The sequence below is a fragment of the Buteo buteo genome, chromosome 23 (genome assembly GCF_964188355.1).
Source record: "Buteo buteo chromosome 23, bButBut1.hap1.1, whole genome shotgun sequence".
NCBI classification, from domain to species: domain Eukaryota; kingdom Metazoa; phylum Chordata; class Aves; order Accipitriformes; family Accipitridae; genus Buteo; species Buteo buteo.
In genome coordinates this window covers 19,836,045-19,856,656 of record NC_134193.1, presented here as the reverse complement: position 1 = coordinate 19,856,656, position 20,612 = coordinate 19,836,045, and the positions used below count along the sequence as shown (strand labels likewise).

The window sequence follows — 20,612 nt, the reverse complement described above, 5'->3', positions numbered from 1 at the left end:
AACTGGGATTTTGGCAGCAACATCTAGTCCATGCATTCCTGCTCTGTTTACAGCAGACCAGCTCCCAGATGTTGGTAATGTTAAACAGACTGGAACTTTCCTTCCGAGTGACAGCAACATGCAGACAAGAGCTGGCTTCACTACAGCTCTAATTATCCACCTATAGGAGATGTTCCCCATCACTTTGCTGGGTTGGGGAGGCCCATGAGATACAGCTATTCCTCCACATAAATGCAATGAAAGTGAGATAGAGATCAATAGATCTTAGTTTACACACCATTGCACTGGTACTGATTTCAGGGAAGCAATTCTAGCTTGCAAGAACTATCAGGGACAAGACTCTCATACACATGAAAGCCTCAGAAGTGCAGCAGTCCACAAAAGTTGAGATTGCTAGTGAAATGCATATATTAAACTAGCTGCTGAACTATGGGAAGAACTTCTACCATATGTACCTTGTCTATAAATAATCCTCCCTCCATCTCTCTGCTTAAATCAAAGTTGCACATGGGAACATTCCACCCATCACGATTTGGGTTTGCTTTTTAAAAGCAGTTGCTGTGTGGGAGGTGACAGGGCTGCCAAACAAGCTGTCGAGGAGAGTCCCCTTATGTCATGGTGCAAGAAACCAAGAATCAATGGCCAATGCATGGGAAAAGAGCAAATTCCTATAGCCCCACAGTGAAATGTGAGTTGCAAGGGAGCTGCTCTCCTCAGCATTCATTTACTGCCCCTACAACTTTATTTAAATCATAACACAGGGATGAATGAAAACCTTGTGAGCCCTTCCCATGCTAAATGAGCCAAGAGCACAAGAGCTACAGACCTACAAAATCCCAGCGCAGGGGCTGGTCGAGAACCCCAGCAAGGGCATGAAACCAGAGAACCAGAGGAGCTCACTCCAACAGGTCATCTGGTCCACTGCTTTTGTTACTACAGAAAGCATTTACCTAGTTAAAACAAAAACTTAGAAAAAAATTGTTACATACAACAGTGTTCTATTACACAAAAATCCCATACAAGTTTCAAAAAAGAGCTGTAAATACCTCATCAACAGGAACCCAGCTCATCGGCTCTGTGGAACATCTCCAGAGCTGTTCATTGTCATGACTTACCTCAAAGACTTCCTCATCCAGTATCCTTGTTCCAAATACAATGATGCCATTGACGTCGATGATGGGATGGTCACTTCGGTCCAAGAACTTGGTTATCTTCTTTTTACAGTCCAAAATCAAGGTGACATTTTTCTTCTGCACACTGATAGCTACTCTGTGCCACCTAGAAGAACACAGTCCACAAATGTGTTAAACAGAGCCTTGGGCTTTCAAGAACAAGCTAATGATTGTATAACAATGCAGCTTTCATAAACTGATGTTCTGCAAACCTTCACACCAGCCATCATCTGCAAACACATGAAAATCATCCTTGGGCAGACCCTAAAGTTTTCATTTGAAATAGAAAGCTTGTGTTGACAGATGATGCCATTCATTTCTCATCCCTCCAAAACAGGTAGGCGTGCCAGTTCTGGCTTCAACAAGAGGCAGAGGGAAAAAAAAAAAAAAGAACCACACCAATAATTTCCTGGCTATCCCCCTCTTCCACCCTCCTTATGTCCTGCAAAAGACTTGTTGTGGATTTTGCAAGACAAACCGATTTCTCAAGGCCCTTTGCAGCAAAAGTCACCAGTGTTCCTATCCCCATAAGCGTCAGACAATTTGCACTGACTGGTATGTGATTCACACTTTTTACATATACAGTATTTAGTCACCAAAGGGCAAAATTCAAGAATGGGACACTTGGCAGTAGTCAAAGGTGTGTATATACATTTATATATACGTGACTCCTATTTTACATGATGTTCAACATGCTGGTATGATATAAACAATGTACTGTTTTTTCCTTTGTGCACAAAATTTCACTTACTTGCCATCTGCTAGGTTAATGCCTCTAAAGAGAGGATAGTCTTCTGGGCCTGGCTTTCCTGTATGGTCTTCATACAGGAATACAGGAGATCTACCCATCTCCACACCAATTTGCTGGATCCCTTGCTCATTGTAAATTGAGATCAAGAAGGACTGACCTCCTTTCTTCGCTTTTACAGTGGTTAGAATGGAGAAGTCCTCTGGGAATGGGGAAGCTGGAGTGGAAAAGCAAAGAGGTTAGTCAGGTTTCCTTGAAAATTAATCCCTACAGAAACAGTCCTGTTGTCTAGTAACCCATGGGGAGACCTCTGGTTTATCCCTCCAGATGTGTGCACATCAGCAACCCCAAATATTTATATAAGGCAGCATCTTAGTTGCCAGGTGAAGATCTGGCTTTCCCCCAAAGCCTATTGCAATACAGGGTTGGGATGAGCTGCAACCCAAAGTAGATTGCACCAGCAAAGCCAGTGTAGAGCAGTGTCCCAGGCAGCGTCCCCCAAGGGCTACCTTCTCTAATGGCACATTAAAAACCTAAGCACAGAACTGAGCATCTCTCAGGATCGTTCATTTATGATCAGAAAGCCTTTTGCCACCCCTTATTGCAATCTGTCACAGAGCCAAAAGCCATCCCACATTTGAACTTGCAAGCAAAGGAAGGCAAGGAGTCTACTGTTTTGGGATGAGACCATAGTGCTTGGGAAACAGAAGTGGTTTTTTTTCTTTTAAAAAAGAAAGTTGTTGGTTTAAATCTGTATTATTTGCACCTAACCCTTCTTTAGTGTGCTCTAGAGCTTTTTAGGAGACAAGGCAAAAAAACTTTGTTTCATATATCATGAGGTCCCCAAATTAACTTAAGATGTCAGAGGCACAGAGGAAATCAAGAATCCCATGCCAGTCAGGCACACGCACAATATTGAAGGGTTTTATTTAAGGGAGTAGGGAAGTTGCATCAGGCTTTGTCTATTCCAGACAAGAACAGAGCATTCTGTGGCTTTGGCTTTCAGGGTTGGTGCAGACAAAAAAAATCGGAAAACAGAAATAAATCTGGCAATCAGTAGGAGATGCTAATTTGTCTGCCTATTAAAAAGCATCTAACAAGTTTCCTAACTTCTCCTCCACTCAGGAAAGCAACACTGTCCGATCTCAGGCAACTTTTGCAAGGTTTGGAGGATTAAAGCCATTAAAGTATGGAGCAGGTACTGTCAGTACGGAGGCAAAGCTCTGCGCAGGGGAAAGGTCAATCCCCTGCACACCAGACAAACACATTTCAGGTTCCAAGTCAATATGGGCATCAAGTCACACCCTGTGCAGGATACAACTCCTCCATTTGGGTTTTCTCTGCCATTCAGACTGGAAAGATAAGTCCAAACTGAAAAGCCTGGACACACATCCCAAACAGGACATCTTAAAAAAAGACCAGAAGCATTAGTAAAGGAGCTTTCTGGATGAAATTATTATTGGAGGTGAGACCTATGGAAACAGAGGGTACCTACAGGGCATAACCTCCTCAGATGCTGCATTTCAGCAGCGCGAGACTGGCGGGGTATCTTTCCTTTAAGGTCCAGGCTTTCAGAAACAAGGATGGCATTGTACTGCTGGGTATCTGCTTGAGAAATCTTAAACCACGGCAGGGCAGAGTAAAGTGGGGCAGCCCTGCCGTGGGCACTGCCGTGTGTGTGCTGGGACTATCGACATGTGTGGCAGCCGGTGGCATGCAGGGAACGACACAATGGATCGTTTTTAAACTGCAGATGCATAGCCATATAAACCACAAAAAAAATGTCCAAGCGCGGTGCCCATAAGCTTCAAAGAGATTTCCTTCACCCTTTTCTTAGATGGTGTCCCAGGGCTGCATAAGGGATTTTGACCCAGGGAGGGGACCAGGAACATGGGAGCGGGGAATTCTTCCAAACCACAGCAGAGCTAGCAAGTTCAAACACAAAGAGGCCATGAGCTCACCCTCTCCTCTTCTGCCTGGGAGTTGCTTTAACTTTTATTAACAAACCAGCATTTTAAACACATCTAGCTGCCCAGCACAGGGCTATACCGTGGGGTGGAGGATGCACGAGCAGGCTGGGCTGCGTCAAAAACCAGCACTGCTACAAACAGCTTGTACAAAGAGAGGACACCGAGGGGGATATCTGAGGATACCTACAGAGACACACACTGTTTGTACCACGTTAATATCCCTCACCTTAGTTAAATAACATTTGGGAAGAAGCATAAAGCAGTATTCTGAATAGAGGACTTGCAGTCAGTAATTAAATGCCATAATTACAGCCTGATTTCCCCCCAGGACACAGACCCAGATATTTGGCAAATGCAGGCATCTGATTATTGTGCCTCCCATAGGATGCACTGAGCTTTATCTCTCTCCTGCTCTATACAAATCCTCCTGTAGAGCTGAATCAAGACCATACGCCTTCCTGGTTCCAATTACAGGCTACAGTTTTGGGCCTTTTATGTAAAATAGTTCATGTCCAAAATTTCATTATGAATCCACAATACAGTACCTTTCAACTTGGACAAGCTGCCAACTCATTAAAAAGCTGCTTTTAATTTTTTTTTCATTATTATTAAAATGTCTCCATGGTGATGTGAGTTTCTCAACCCAAATAACCATAATGGATGAATTATAGCTGACATTACTCTGTTACTGCTCTGCTGTCCTGGCAAAATAACAATGCCTTCACTGTCATAGCTAGAAATGACCCATGCTATTGAATGATGTATGAAAATGCATCCATACAGACAGCAATACTAATAAATACATCATAATAAATATGAAGCACACAGAAATTGACCCAAATCCCCTTAAAGACAATGGAGACACCCCCCCAACAACGGGTTTGGGATTAAGCCCTTATATTCAATTCACACCAAATGAGCTCATGCTGAGAGATGCTGCACATCCATCTCTTCACTTAACGGCCCCGCACCGATGCTGAATTTGGCTCAGCATCACCCTGTTACCCCATGGCCAAATCCTTTCAAATTCACTACGTGCGACCTCCCGCAAGGCGGCGAAGGATTTAAGACCCCAAATTGTGCAGACGGGGCCACGGAAAGAGCTGAGGAGGTCCAGGGTGGGCACAGATCCCTCCGTCCCACACAGCATGCCGACACCGTTAGCTTCACTTGAGCAAATTGCATCTGTGGTATGCCCCAATACGCAAACCACTACAGTCAGGCTGAGTTTCTGCTTTCCTCAGCGCCATGACCAGGGATTAAATCTTTTGTACAATCTCATGGTCTTCAAAATAGGGACAGCTGGGAGCTCCTTCCTAGCCCAGATCCTGCAGGTGTATCCAAACACAGCCTAAAATAAAGAGCCCTGCTGCCGATGTGGGAAGGACAGGAAAGCTTTAGCTGCTTAAGGGAGGAAAAAAAAAAGTCAGCAAAAACAATGAGCTGATCCAGTTCCTGACACAAACACAAAGCAGATCTGCTGTGTGAGATGGTGTCATTTCCAGAGCCACTTTTCAAAGGAAAACAGCTCTTCAATGGTGTCACCAACTTCTGGCCTTTTTCTTCATCTGAGAAGACTCTCAATTTTAGAATGGCTTGTTTTCCTCCGAGATGACTCTTCAAGCTATAATAGAGATTTTTGAGCTCTTAAATATATATATGCAGACACCCACAAGCAGTGTGGAGAATACAGAGTTTGCTAGAAGAATGCAAATGACATTTTGCTGGCTGCCACTGAAAACTTTGCCTTTCTTGCCTCTGCTGGAAAAGCACGGTTTTTGCTGGGAAGCAGAACTTATTTAGGGAGCAAGGACAAACAGCATCTCAGCAGATTTTCTCACTCTTGTGGGCTTGAAAAAAAAACCAGACAAACTTTTATATATATTTATATATATATATCTTGCTTTGCTGGCTGTGGCTGTGGAAGCAGAATGCAAAGCCCATAAAATTACCATCTTAGAAAAGCACCAACTTCTAATTAGCACAAAATATTATGTGCGGTGTACATTTGCCTAGGGTGCTCTATAGCAGAGAGGGAAAGTTATGCTACATCCCACCCGCCTGTTAACATGAAATCACTAAAACCACATTTCCCCTGGTACATTGCACTGCAATTACTTTGTTATCTTTATCTCCTCTCTCATTCATTTGGTGGTGTGAGCTGAAGTCACATCTAGTTACGAAGATGTACTGAGGAAACATCTGTGGATCTGATGGAAAACACTGGGGGTTCTTTACTTTGCTCTTCCCTTCCTCTTTCCTTAGCAAGCAGCAGACTCAACGACTTGGGAAGTCTCCAGAGAGGGACAGAGCTGCTTCAATCACCCCATGGTTGTCCAGATGATGAAATGATTGAAAAGTTGCTTGATGACACCAAGGAAACACCATCCACATCTTCTCACCCAAGGAAGATGGTAGATGCAAACCAAGAACTCAATGAGGACATACAAGTAGTAAGGTGGGACAAAAGCAAGAAAATATCCTACAAGGCTGAGTTCTCTCCTGTGACCACGATTCAGTCCTGCATGCCGTCTTGTTGTGTTAACCTTTGTCATAAGCTGTGTCATCCAGTCTCCTTGCTACGTTAATTAGCCAGATTACTCCATTCTTGCTTTTATATCTCATGGTCACTATTGTTTGCTGGTTTCCATACCACAAAGACGATCAGGCAAGATTTCACAGTAGCTGTAGCAACTACTGGAAAGCTCTCAAATCCACTGCAGTTGTATATTCTAAACTGGAACCATTTCCTTCAAGCACTTCTGAGCTTGACAATACCAGCTGGGCCAAAACTTCAAGTCATTTCAGATACATGGAAAGAGAGTAACTGAAAGCAGTTAAACCCACACTGATTAGGTTCAGCCGATCTTGCCTTGGGACAGACAGGTGGACTCAGGGGCCACTGCAGGGCCCTCGCTGCCTGTCCCTGGGATGAACATTCCCCACATCCACAGGCACAATCCTCTGGGACACGAAGGCACAACTTGGGAGAGGAGTGCAGTTGGGCAGACAACAATATTACCTACAGTCAGAAGGGACTGCCCTGCCATGGGCAGCAATAAAAACAAATACAGGGTCTGTTCTGCACTTCTGCAGGCAAGAAAACAGGCTTTAAGCTCCTTCACTAAGGGTTGACCATGGAGGACTACCCACCCACAGCTGCTCTCACCTTCACGTCAAGCTCTCAGTTTGTATGCAAGACACAGGGTATGCTCCTGCTCACCACAGCTTAAATATAATTTACCTGCTTAGTGTCATAGCAGGATAATAATGAAGTCTGAAAATAACCTTAGTGATAACACATGCAATGAAGGAAATACAGGACTGGAGGATGCAAGCACATCAGCAGTCCAGCCTCAGAGTCCTCATTTAGGCCATTGACAGGCTGGGTCTGATAGATACAGTATGTTAATTAAAAAACATTGGTAGTGGCATGCCACATTACCTCCGATTTAGCTAATGCATTTTGTGTTATTAATTCTTACAAACACCAAAGGAGAATGTGGCTGTCTGCTTTGCTTAAGTCATACACTGCTTCACAGATGAGTTACACGCAACGTCTTTCCGCCTCATTGCTAAACCTTCCTCGGCAAAGGAAATTTTCTCACCAAACCTACAAAGTCCTACCATGCCTACTCCCAGCACTCCATGTAAAACAGGGATACGGCAGTGCTCCCATATGGCTTTGGAAGGAAGACTTCTGACAGTGACTACATGTTCAAGACCAAAGCTCTCGGGCAGCGAGTAGTTTGGGTCCATAATGTGTCCAGCCTTTTTACAAGTACATTTTACTCTACTGTAGTGATTGTCCCTTGGCCTGAAAAATTAAACTCCAGTGCATTCTCAGTGACAAATAAAACAGTCAGTAGCCCATATGCTCTTCAAGGACTTTGTGAACTCCTGCATCTTGTTGGCTCTCTCTAATGAACCTCCGATTTCTTCAAACAACTTTTCTTGGGACATCTGTTCTTGTGGGGCAGTGTATTATCTTTATATGGTGATTATTTGTGTTATGAGAGACACCACAGCCACAGAAGAAAACCCTACTGTGCTTGGCACTCCACAAACACAGAACAAAACACGGTCTGCTTTCCTTTGCATCTTCCAAGTCTCTCTCCCCAGCTGGATGTCACTGTGTGATAATGAGACAGTAGAAACTTTCTAGTACAGGAGGGAACAGATGTAGGCATTGGCCGCATCTTCTGCAGTGAAACCCGCCACCATGTGCAAATGCAGTGATAAAAGAACAACTTACTGCAACGTTATTTGATGGTTGAAAGTTTGCAGCCCCCTGAAACAACAGAACCACTCCCTGCCAAGGGAGCATGCAAACGCACTTGGAAAGCAAAGGAATTACGCAGTGCCCTATATGCGCCTGTGGAACCTGAGAAAAGGAGCAGGTATTTCCATATGACAAATAAAAAGCTGCAGACTCACCAGGATACAGCTGCTTTGTCGGTGCACTAAGCTGAGCATCTTTTGTTACTCTATAAGCAACGTCTGCTTCTTTCGAAGATCTTCTGCTTGTGCAAAACCCTGTTGTTTTTGTTATACCATCAGGTAAATTATGAAAATCTAGTACCTTCAAGAGGTCTGCAGGTTCAGCTGTAAAAAGAAAAGGAGAAAACAAGAATTAGCAGGCAACAGGACTGGCACTTGCTCATTTCCAAATCAGTATTAGCCTGCATCACACAAATCAATCATCACAATTTTAAAAACAGATGAAATATGTTTTCAATACATCTGCAAGTACAATGTTAATACCAGCTTCAAAGCTGGGACGCCGTACTGCTGGTCAAAGACACTAATTCAATGCAGAGAGGAACAGTTGATCAGCTGTCTGCACTAGGGAGGAAGGGAGAATACACTATGTTATTAGCTACGGTAGTTATATTTTCTGGATGTCTTCACCCAATCTCCATCATTCAAGTACATCCTGAAGATTAAGCATTAGACAGGAAATTCATGATCTGAGAGAAAGGCTTTAAATCAAGAAGTTGCCATCGCACCGATGCAAACATTCCCATTCTTTTTTCTTAAGTTGGTTGATCCAAAAAGTTATTTTGAAGCAAATACCTGAGCAAGCTTCCCCGAAGGATTACACCCCCCCCTACAAAACAACCGCACATAAATTCACACTAGCCGGGATAACAGGTAAACCCACAGCCATGCCTCGGGTTATAAACAAGTTCGGGCAGAGCAGCACCCTGGCGTAGTGCTTTGGTGCTCGTGGGTTGGTGACGCTGCCCGCAGGCTCGCCCAGACCCTGGCAGGATTTGTGCACGGCATCTAACCCTGCCCAGGGTGACGCAAGGCGACACGGGGCAGGGATGCAACAACTCCCCTGCAGAGAGCCAAGTGCTCCCTCTGTAACTCAGCCCAAGCCCAGGCAAGTCCCATCAAATAATTCCCCCTCTCTGCCAGGTATTCCCCACCACGACACTGGGATTTCTGCTCAACAACCAGTGCATACAAGCACGCAGCCGGACAGCCAACAAAACACACATATTCACAGGAGAGGAAAAAGCTGCACGGGCATTTTGACTAATGACATGGAGCAAAAGGCTCCTTTCCTCAACAGCCCTCCTCGACCACATCCCATTAGGCTTGTATCCTGAGGCTCTTGCTGCTGCAGACATTAAACTAGGTAATGAAGACAGCCTGTCTGACACCCAGTGCTCCCCACGCCAGCCAAGTCAGGGCTGGTTCACCTCCAGATGTTCAAGTCTCTAGAACATCGATTAAGTAATGCAAGTAATACGTCTCATTAACTTCCTAATCTGGTCTTGCTCACGTCAGGAGAGATGGTATCTCCAGAAATGGAATAAGCAGCTCTGACTTTAAATGCTTAAAAGAAATTATTTTGAATTTTGACTCCATACTTGAAGCAAAGTGCTGTCAGAAATACGAACCACCCAACTCGGCAAACCCCTAGCAGTGCTCAAAGCAAATGTCTGCCTGACAGCTTCATTTAGCCTTGCCTGGACAATATATCACAGCTGTATTCTTTTGCCACTTGATCTATTACTTTCCCCAAAGAGTGATATTATTCAGATCCTCAAGGACAGCCACACATTAGATAGTCTGATGTTTGCAATGATACCCAAGATAACCCCCTGGGCTGGCTGTCCCAGCTTCCATCAGCATCTCAGGGCATCTTGCCACACTGTGCAGCCAATGGTGCAAAGCTTATTACCAGCTCACAAATGATCACAAATAGCCAAGTTGCATTCGGGAAGGTGTGTGGCATTACTGCTACCGCAGAAAAACTACACATCTCAAAAGGCAGGAAAATACAGGGAAAAAAAAAAATCTTGCAAGGGAAAGAAAAAGTTGGCCTCATACTGGGATCAAGCATATTACTAGAAAGACCAGAGAGGAAAGAGAGGGAAAGAATTTGCAAGCGATGTGCCATATGTAACTGGGTACATCCATGGGGAAGAGCTACATACAGCATGCACATCAGCACTGAACACAAACACCCCAGCAGTGGAAAGAAATAGCATGAACAGATCTTTTACAATATAAAAAGTTTTGGTTACCAAGAAGATCAGCCTAATATTTGCATGGAAAATTCATGTACATTGTTAGGCAGTTTTTAGAAGTTTCCACAATCCTGAGAAGTTGGGCCCTCAATGAGAGATTACAAACATATGGCAAATCCAAGTCAACACTGCAGATAATAAACCAGCTGAGAGAGCCTGGCCTGAGCAGCATACAGCTGTAATGTTTCCTCATCTCTCATTCTCGTTAGACTGTATATGGATGACACACATTTGTCTACGCTGTCCTTGCCACTTGGACCTTCCCACTGCCTTTAACCACGTTATTTCACGCAGAAATCTGCACACATGCAGCCCTAGCTGCACTTAAGCAACTAAAATTCCAATAAAACTCCAGCTCTGCTTCCAGTTACCTCCCTGTGCTCCAAGAGATTCAAGTCAGCCAGCTCCTAAGCTGCCTCCAACATTTATTTAGGGAGGAGAGGGGGGAAAAGGCAAAGACAAGGGGGAGGGGATGTGAATTCCAGACTCCTGACATCAGCCGGGTCCCCACCGGGGACGTGAACCTCGCTCACAGCACTGCACATAAGCCATCCCGCAAAAAACGGCCACGGTGGGGCCGAGGGGTTTGCAGGAACAGAAAACGTCTGCAGAAGAACCCATCCTTCAAAAGCTCGGCTGCTGTTAGGACAAAACCTGTGCGAACATCATCTCCTTTGGCAAGGGAGCCCCGGCTGACACCAGAGCATGGTCATCTCGTAGAAGTGTACAGCGCTGGACAAGTTAAACGCTGCTCGTAGTCGTCATCTTCTAGCTAAAATTGTGCAGCTTGTTGACACGAAGGAAGCGCGATGTGAAAACAGAAGATTTCACTTGCTCTGTGCATTAATAGAACGACCCCACTTGCAAGCCACATGGGCAACCGCTTGCCAAAAGCTCCCACAGCAGTTATTGCAAGGTGATGGGCATCCGGGGGAGCTGGACCTCCTCCAGAAGCGACCAGCCATGAGCATATCGCAGGTTGGGTGCTCCAGCCCCTGCTTGGAGCCCTCTGAGCAGCCCTCACCCATCACCAGTGCCCTGCGCCGCATTTCTCATTTTTAAAGGATGATCCAAGCACCCGCCTGCCCCGCTGTGAGCCTCCAAACACAACGTCCAATTCATCTTCCTCTTGAAGAAAAATCCTCTTTACCTCCATAACTATGATGGATTAGGTCAAAGCAAGATATTAAAGTAACAGCCTGGGTATTGCACAAACCACGCAGGTAACCAGCAGGAGAGGAAATCAGCTCTGTTCAGAGACATGCACAAATCTCACCTCTGCTTGCTCCTGGAAATCAAAGAGGAGGTGAGAAACCACCTGAAGCCCTACAGACCACTTGTGTTACAGCTCACAAAGAGCACCAGTTCGAGTAGGACTTAAGCAGCATAAAAGTCTCCAGCTCTCTCCAGAAAGATGAGCTTCACGCAGGAGCAACTCTTATTCCTGTCCAGTTAATTGGTTTATTTACTTGCCCTTGATTTTTCAGCCAAATCTAAACTCAGCAATCTCCTGTTCGGAGCGATGACAGCATTGTGCACAGAAGGACAGAGACTAGACTAACCAAAATCAGGCCCTACAGGGTATTTCTTACAAGCTCGCACTGGGCTTGGCTTTCATCTGAGAACTGAATTAGCTGTTGCTTTATGAAAGCTTTTTTTTTTCCTTGCTGTTTTATGAATAACATTACTATGCAGCATTACACACAGATCATTCTTTCACTCGAGATGCACAGGGCTCCCTAAAGAGACCAGCAGCTCCGTCCCTGCTGCTCTGGAGGAGGGTGGCAATATATCCAGTACACAGACGCAAACCCCCAGGAGCCAAAATTAGACCAAAATCAGACCAGAGGCTGCCCCAAAAGCCTGCACCCAGCAGCATGTAAAGCCCTTGAACAGGACCAGAAAGGAGCATTGCTTCCCGTTTTAACTGAGCAGGGGTGAATGGCTCACTGATGAGCCAACAGTGGCAAAAGGAGGAATTAAATCCCTAATTCCTCCATGTCTGACCAAGGCTTTAACACCAAGGCTAATCTTTGTGTTAATCTGATCCTATATTATTTAATTACCTGTTAAAACCTGGAACAAAGGCAGCTGGTATTAAGTTTATAACTCCACCCCCACTCAGCAGTGGCCAATAGCCGCTTTTTCTTTCTTACACATCAATATTGAAGCAAATTAAGCAGCATTCATTGAAATAAACTCCCTGGCTTTGGGCTGGGCACAGGCTCCAGCCAAAATAGGGTCAGTGTGGCCATTCCCTGCTACCCTCGACCACAGCCAAACCGCCTGCTCGGACTCAGCTGTGGGATGCAGGAACAGAAATATCCCCAAGGAACTCAAAAGGAAACCAGAGGATCATTAATATCCGAAGGTGAATATTCGAGCACACTGAACACCCTTGACTGTGGGCAAACCCCATTCCCAACATGACTAGGTCGTTCATCCCCACCTTTCCTTTCCCTGACTGTTCTTTAAATCAAACTTTAAAAGGAAAAAGAGGCCTTAAGTCTGGCTGATCCTTCAGGACATGCAATAATAAACAAGGATTTTTTTTTTTTTTAAATGCCATTACACTTGCTAGTCACAGTGCAGAAGAGTGGACAACCAGCCCACCCTTAGCGACTGCAGTGAAGGTCAGTTAAGACTTTTTCCATGCACCATCTACCACACAACCATTATGCAAAGGTTCAACGGTTTGGTTTCTCCACCAAGCTTCATATTAAGCCCAGACCCTCCTAATTTTATCTTCCTTGGCCAAGGCATTTTGCTTTGCTTTCAGCAGGGGAAGCTATGCTTTCCTCAGTATTTCTGTCCTTGCTTCACTCCTGCAATGTCTAATGGGTATGAGCCCAAAGGGCACACGCCACCAGTTCCCTGCTTCTCATTTCATCACCCCCTTGGCTGGTCCCCAGCTTAATGTTCTTAAAAGCAGGATGGATCAGCAGGAAAATAAGACACTACACCTCCCTCCAAAAAAAAACCAAACAACCCAAGAACCTAATGGAAGTGGTGCTGTTCAGTGCAAGGTGGACCTGCAGCTTCTGTAGACCATGCTGAAAATCCCAGCATATACAGCATTAGCTAGAAGTCATTAATCTAAGCCATATTTATGCCTCTAATAATCACTTTTAACACCTGCAGCAAAGCTCTTGAACAGGCCCCAAACCACTTCATCAAGCATCAGGATACATAAGTCGCTTATGTTAACTTGTGGGTATCCACATTTCCAGCGCCTGAAAAATTACCAAATTACAAATAACAAACCTCAAAACAATTCTCTCTCCTGTCATTTTGCAAGGTCTTTTAATTATATCCTTATCCCCAAGGAAATCCGCAATATTTAAACTTGCCACCGAGTCGAAGGCTGAAGCTGTTGCAGCCTCGCAGTGCTGGTGACGGTCATTCTCCGTGGCCCCTCTGCTTTACACCCCAGCACTCGGGGTGGCTGCTCTCCCCAACCACCCCACACAGCTCAGGGGGAACCGAGCAGCACTAACACGCACTGGTCAAAAGGCAAAGCCAGGCATTCAAACAGTATAGTCTGGATTCCAGTAAGTTATAATGTTTAAATAGATTTCTTTTTCCCAACTATATATAGTCGGGTTTATGAATCTGTTATTAAAGCCCAATTATGCACAAGAAATTTTATAAATCTGTTCTGAAAGCTGCCTCCCAGTTTTTCAGTGTGATCTTCGAGCTTTTCCAGCTGTCATTTGGGAAGATGATTATTTATTTTTTTTTTAATTGCTTTAAGTGAATCACATGGCTCTAGGAAGAGAAACTTTCAGAAAAACAAGGAAAGAAAACCCCACTAGGCACCACAAGACCCCTCATACAAATCCCAGCAAGCTGGCAACACCACAATGCTATACGTCAACTGCAAACTTAACAGTGCATCCTTAGCACTTTGGGATAACGAGGACTCAAAGGCAATCCAGCCCCTCCAAGCCACCCACCAGCCCGCGGTGCCAGGTGCCCCAGAGCTGGGTACCCACCGTGGGACTGGAAGGCGCGGCAACGCTGTTTCTGCAGCACGGAGAGCACATCTGGAAAGCCTACCCCAGTTCTTAATGGCTCTGTTACATTCATTTGCTTGCTAGCGAAAGGCTCTGCCTTGACACCCCCAGAGATCAAAGCTAACCCTTGGAGAACACCCGGGTAACGAGAGCAGCAGATGAGTTCCCACACCGTGCCCAGCCCGTCCCTTCCTCCGAGGACCTGGAAAAACCACTCATCCACCAGTCAACAAGAAAACTACCTCCCCAGTCAGGCCAGCATCCTCGTTGCAAGAAGAGCTGTACGTGCAGCAGTTTGCACGCTCCAAATGAGCTTGCACTTAAATCCACCTCTTCTTCGCAGACCTCCACCCATTTTCCAGTGGAGCAGCAGAGGATGCTGTAGCAAAAATCAGTGTATTGCTGAAAACAGGTTTGTTTTTCCGACTCGCTTTTGCTCATCTCACTGAAATGGCCAAGAGGACCCTGAAGATTTCAACGGACCAAAAACCAAAAAGGTTTTAACAGAGCAGTTTAATCAACCAAAATTGCACGCACACCACCAGGGCTGCCCAGTGCAACATGCTGTCCACAAAACAAGAAAGCAGCTGCGCTGCCACACAGCAGCCATATTACAGCTGTGGCCAAAATTGGGCTTAAGAGGTCAAAGCCTTCTCCTTACACTACCACTGCCACCTTAAGGTACACCTGTAGCTTATTCAGTCTTATCTGACAAGATGAAGCATGCCTCCAGTGTCTTCACTGACCACATTCCCAGAACTTAGAATCAAGAAAGTCTCCTTTCTTGAACTTTTTGCCTTACAATACCCTTCAAAGCGGAAAAAATTCTTCATCAGCATCCTGAGACACATTTATTGTGCACAGCTGGCCTGTCATTGTATTAATACAGTAACTGAGACATTTGGGTGGCTGGAGAAGGGGTCACCATCCTGTAACAGTGGAGAACCATTTTTCTACATTCGGTTTCGTAACAGCTAAAGGGCATCCACAGACCTTCAGCACTTAATGACACAGCACTTAGTCATACTATAGTTTATGTGCAATTATTGCCAAAGATTTGAGGTCACAAGGTGAAGAGTGAATAAGCATTTATGTTCCCAGCTCATCCCACGTGTCCTCTGCAACTTTCTCATCATTTAATACGTAACCCACCAGTCTGGGTATTCGTATCCAAGCGTCACATCACCAGTGAAGCAGGTTTACTGGGAAGCAAAGCCTTCCTGTATGAACAAGCAATATAAAACAAACATGCCATCTTACCCCACAGCAAGTAATGACAGAAAATAACAACAATAAAGATTTCAAGAGTAGTGTCTCCTTGAAAAGTATCTCGAGTCCCACAGAAAGGTGAAAAGAATCATTTTCACAGAAAAAGCAAAGTGATACACTGCAGTTAACCTGCCAACAATTAGCCAACTGACTTAAATTGCCTTGTTTCTCCTGCACATAGACCTTGAACAGCATCCAGGCTGGCTGGAGTGGCTCTGTTGTGCCCACCCTGCTGCCCTGACTCCTTAAAGTGGGCAACTGGCCCCGAGGGTCCTGGCCCTCCGCTCCAGCCCCGTGGCCGTGCATGGAAGCACCATGCTCAGACACCTGCAAGAGCTTTCCTGGATCTCCCTGCCCCCTTAACCACCCACGTCACTTCAGACCTTATCCCAAAGGAGAGTTTCATACGTTTCAAAGCCAAAGGGGATCGCTATGAACTGATGCAAAACAATAACTGGACTTGTTCCATAGATGAAGAACAGGGAATTTATCTCTCTGATGTAAAGGCAGTAGGTAAAAAAGTGAGAGATTAAATAAAATCAAAAAAAAAAAAAAAAAAAAAGAGTTGGATCCTGGGCTTGACTGCGCCAAGGTAAATTCAGAGATCTGACTAGGGGTTGCCTCAGGTTTCCATCACCATCTCCAAGAGCAGAATAGAACCCCAAGCCAGTTCCTGACCCCATCTGGGCTGCTGTCTCACCCACACAGCCTTGGCCAAGCCAGTTAGTGCCAGGTAACTCAGTAGATATAAGGTGGATCTAAAACTCCCAGCTTTAATGAAACGAGGTCTACTCATGCCACCAGAAAAATCTATTCCTTAACATCCCCATCTCTCATTTTTGTCATCTTTAAGCCAGAAATTCACCAGCAGCTGTGTCATGAGGAAGTTACAAGAGATAATTTTGTAAGGTACTTTCAGGTACTCAGATGACAAGTATGAAGCTATTACCCTATTTTCCTCAATTAACATCAATAAATCCTGCACAAAAACCATTAGGCAGAGCACTGCCCTGTCTCACCACACGCATTACCTTCCCAAACAAGAACGGAGGATTCCGCAGGGCTGCCTGCACACCCAGCAAAACCCCATTCCCGGGAGGAGACAGAGGCTATCGCGTATTTTTTTTTTTTTTTTTTAAGGCAAAAGGTACTTTCCAACCAAAGCCCAAAAAGCCGCTGAGCTGCGAGAGGTCAGACCGGGGTGCGCTCGCGCAGCGATGGGGGAGAGGAAGAACCAGCTGTGACCCAGCACCGCGCTTTAATCCCGACCCAGGAAACCCAGCCAAGGTCAGGATTGCTCCAGGAGGGAGCTGAGCTTCGGCACCGACAGAGCTACTGGCAGGGCAACACGCTGGGTGCTTTACTGCCCTGCGGGGAAAAAAACATGCCAAACACACAGACCCTTTCCTTTCCGTCTTTACCAGCTTTTGCTGCTTGAAATGCTTTTCCGAGATAGTTTGTTCTTAGTGCAAAATAAACACTCAATTATTTCCTTTGGAGGACCAAACTCCGACCAGCAAGGCAGAGCGTGCAGGGGGAAGGATGCACCTTTCAGCGTGGTTGGGGTTTCTCGCTCCCCAGCCAGCTGCCCAGAGGTTGAAATGGATGTCTTGGCTTCTACGAGGAATTAAATACCAAGGGGTAAACGTTCCTGTGCTGAGAACCGTAAGAGACGGCCAAACGCAGATGAGAACTGGAAGCTGCTTCACTTAGCCATGTATTTTTATGGAGCCTGGAGTCTCCAGGTCATGCCTGTAGGATTTCAACAATTTCTACTCCTTATCTAAACACTTCTCACCACTGTTGACCTCCTGGCTGCAGCCCTCAGATAACTGACTAAAACAAGATGGCAGAGGCCAAGACAAAATATAGACAAAAAGTAAGAATATAAAGCTCCAGTTGCCCTTGCTCAAACATCCTTTAGATGGACTTAATACAGCCCCTAAAATCTTCAGCAGCCCAGCAAAACAAAATGATGTATTGGGACAAAGAGGAAAGGCATTTTAAGGAGCAGAATCAAGGAATCTGAACTGTGGGATTGAAGATATAAAAGTTTGTTCCCTAGGAAGGGGCATAATACAGCAAAAAAAGGCCAGCTACAAAAGGGGTCAGATACTCATCTGGTGCACATCAGCTCATTCCAATAGCTGCAACAGAGCTGGGTCAATTCACATTGCTCTAGATAGCCGAATATTTCACCAATGACTCATGTCATCCCCTTATGGGTTTTTTTTAAAAGGCCCAAATAGTCCCAACTGTGAACAAAGGAAACCATTATGCAGAGTCAGATTCGAAAGATCGTATGCATAATCCCAAAAGGGAAAGAAACCCAGAACTGATACTGGAGCAGCGCTGCAAGACTACATTAAATTCAGAGAATCAAATAATCTTTGTTCCTTTGAGCGTAAATCTTTTTTTTAAAAATAATCAATCATTTGGGTTTCTAACAAAGCAGTGGTGTTAGCAGCTAACAGCAAGCAAAGAGCAGGCCTTTCCTCCACAGAATGTAATTAAACCACGCAAAAAAAATCTCTGCTGCAAATGCCACGCAAAACTTAAAGACACAATGCACAGAAAGCAGGCAAACGTTTAGGACTTTGGGGGAAATCCCAGCCCCATTCGAGAGCAACAAACATCCTGTTCATTTTCAAAAACTGAGGATTTTGGATTCTCCCCTGGTCGGGGAAAGAAAAATACAGCAGCATAGGGCTGGCTCCATGAGCACACGGATTGCTCAGCGGAGGAAAAAGGGTGCTAAAGGGTCAGGGAGGAGGACGGGCTTTCTTCTGACATGGGAACAGCTCCAGCCAGGGCAATTCCTGCCCCACGCCAGCGTGGGAGCCGGGCACGTCTCTCCGCGGGCCAGAGAACGGCCAAGGGACACATCCATCACTGGGAAGTTAGGGACAGCCAGGAGCAGATGGAGGAGAGCACCCAAAGGAGGGGCTTCTGCCCCTTTCAAGAAGCTGCCGAACCCCAGTTCCCACGAATCCTGGGAGAAAAAGCGATGGACAAAATCCAGAGCCCAGGGAAAGGGCGGTCCGCAGAAGGGCTGGTCTGAGGTTGCAAAGCCAATGCACAGCGTCCCTCTCCCTGCTCACGGGCAGCCTTCCCCATCCCTGCAGGGATCAGTGGGATCTGCACTGGGTTTCACCCTTTTTTCCCCAAGAAGGGGCCCACAGCACAACTTCTTTTACCCCCCTCTCCACTGAAGCAAACCATTGCATCAGCCCCAGCGAAAAGCAGAAAGCCTTTTAAGGCAGAGCCCGAGTCGAGCCCTGCCAAACCCCCAGCACGACTGTTCAGTGTCCGAGGAGTTTTTATGGGACTGTCCTGACAGCAAGGTCAAAGGAATAAGGTGAATCACCAGCTTTCGCAGTCGCCCTCGTTGCCTCTGCTCGCACGCCCCGGCCGCGGCGGAGATGCCTCACATACCACCCTGCCCACGGCTCCCATCCCGGCCAGCCCCACTCCCCGGCTACCAGGGTCCAGGGGGAGCTTTCCAATCCCCCACCAGTTGGATCAAGTATTTCTGGGTCACTATGACATTTTAGGAAATTTTCCAGCAGCAGTTTCATTACTGGCAGGCGTCTTGCCCTTTAAAGAAAAAACTAAAGGTGAATGGAGTCTAAAACTTTTGGAGTTATTAAAACTACAAGCTCACACGCTCAGCAGACCTGCAAAAGGAAATGGTGACAGAGCATGACTCCATCTTCGGAATGATTAACTGAGAGGTCTTAAAGAGAGCTCAGGTTTAGGAGCAGTTTCTGAAAGCCAGCCATAAAGCGATGCAAGTTATGTGCAAATGAACAGACACTCTCCTCTCCTTCCCTCCCACCCCAAGTCTCTAGTTCCTTTCCTCAAAACCCCCACTTTAAAATCCTTGCAAAGCCCCTCGATTGCCTCAGCCCCAAGGGAGCACGCGGAGATGTACCAGCAAGAGGTGGAAATTGCATCCGAGGAGTCTATCATTCTTCGTGAACAAAACCTTGGCCCAGCTTTTTAGAAAGCTCTGCAGGTTTAGCATTGAGGTTTTCTAGGTTGAGGTGGAGGGGAAAAAAAAACCAAAACCCTCTGCTGTGAGAATTGTCCCCTCTGCCTATGGCACCTTGTGCTTTTCTGCAGGAGGTGATGAGGAACCAGCCAGTATCTCAGCATCACCTGGGGACAACCTCCGAGTCGCGCTCCAGCATCCCCACGTTGCGCAGTCAAGGCAACCCAACCAAACTACAGGTTTCACTTCAAGCCAATGACAGCTTTAAGCAAAACATTATTTACTGCTTCTATAAGCGATGGTTATTTTCTGGCTCGGGCTTACAGGACATCCACTGCCTTCCCCAGTTTCACTGCACTGCCGTGGGACTCGCACCTAAGCCAACTGCAGCCAACCCAGGGGCTCCTGCAGCTCTCAAGCAGGTGCGTTTGAAGGGGAAAAGGAAAATTCAACCTTTTGTCTTTGCTCTAAGGAGTGCCATGTGTTTCCAGACGATCTGGCACTTGGACAGCATTTGCATTCTCCAAGTACTTTGTAACAATCAACCACTTACAGCTCTGCAAGGTTTAATTAGGGCCTGATCTTGCCCCACATTAAAGTCAACAGAAGTTCTGCAACCAGTTTTGACGGGGTGCAGATATTCCTGCAAGGAAGAAAGAAGCTGGCACACTCAGCTCCCAGACAGGGGGAAAATAACACACAAAAACCTGACATAACAGCCTCTTTGTCAGAGCAAGCGTGAGCATCCTCTCCCAGCCAGCTGCAGCACGCTGCCAGGGCCACCATCTGCTCCAGCCTGCTGCTCTGAGATGCTGCAGCACATCAGACAGCACCTTTCTCCCTCTTTTTGGTACCCAAAGCTACCTGGCATTGGACCGAGAAGGGCATCCCCTTATGA

At 45.9% G+C, this 20,612-nt stretch overlaps 1 protein-coding gene across 2 annotated transcripts in view; it reads right to left on the bottom strand.

Moving 5' to 3' along the window:
• Positions 1–20,612, bottom strand: part of COL5A1 (collagen type V alpha 1 chain) — a 158,797-nt gene that overhangs the window by 113,142 nt on the left and 25,043 nt on the right. For both annotated transcript variants that reach the window (XM_075055860.1, XM_075055862.1), the window contains exons 2-4: positions 8,328–8,495; positions 1,924–2,137; positions 1,116–1,278 (exon numbers count right to left, since the gene is read on the bottom strand). In XM_075055860.1, coding sequence (XP_074911961.1) covers positions 1,116–1,278; positions 1,924–2,137; positions 8,328–8,495 — 545 coding nt within the window. The remainder of the gene's footprint in view (positions 1–1,115; positions 1,279–1,923; positions 2,138–8,327; positions 8,496–20,612) is intronic.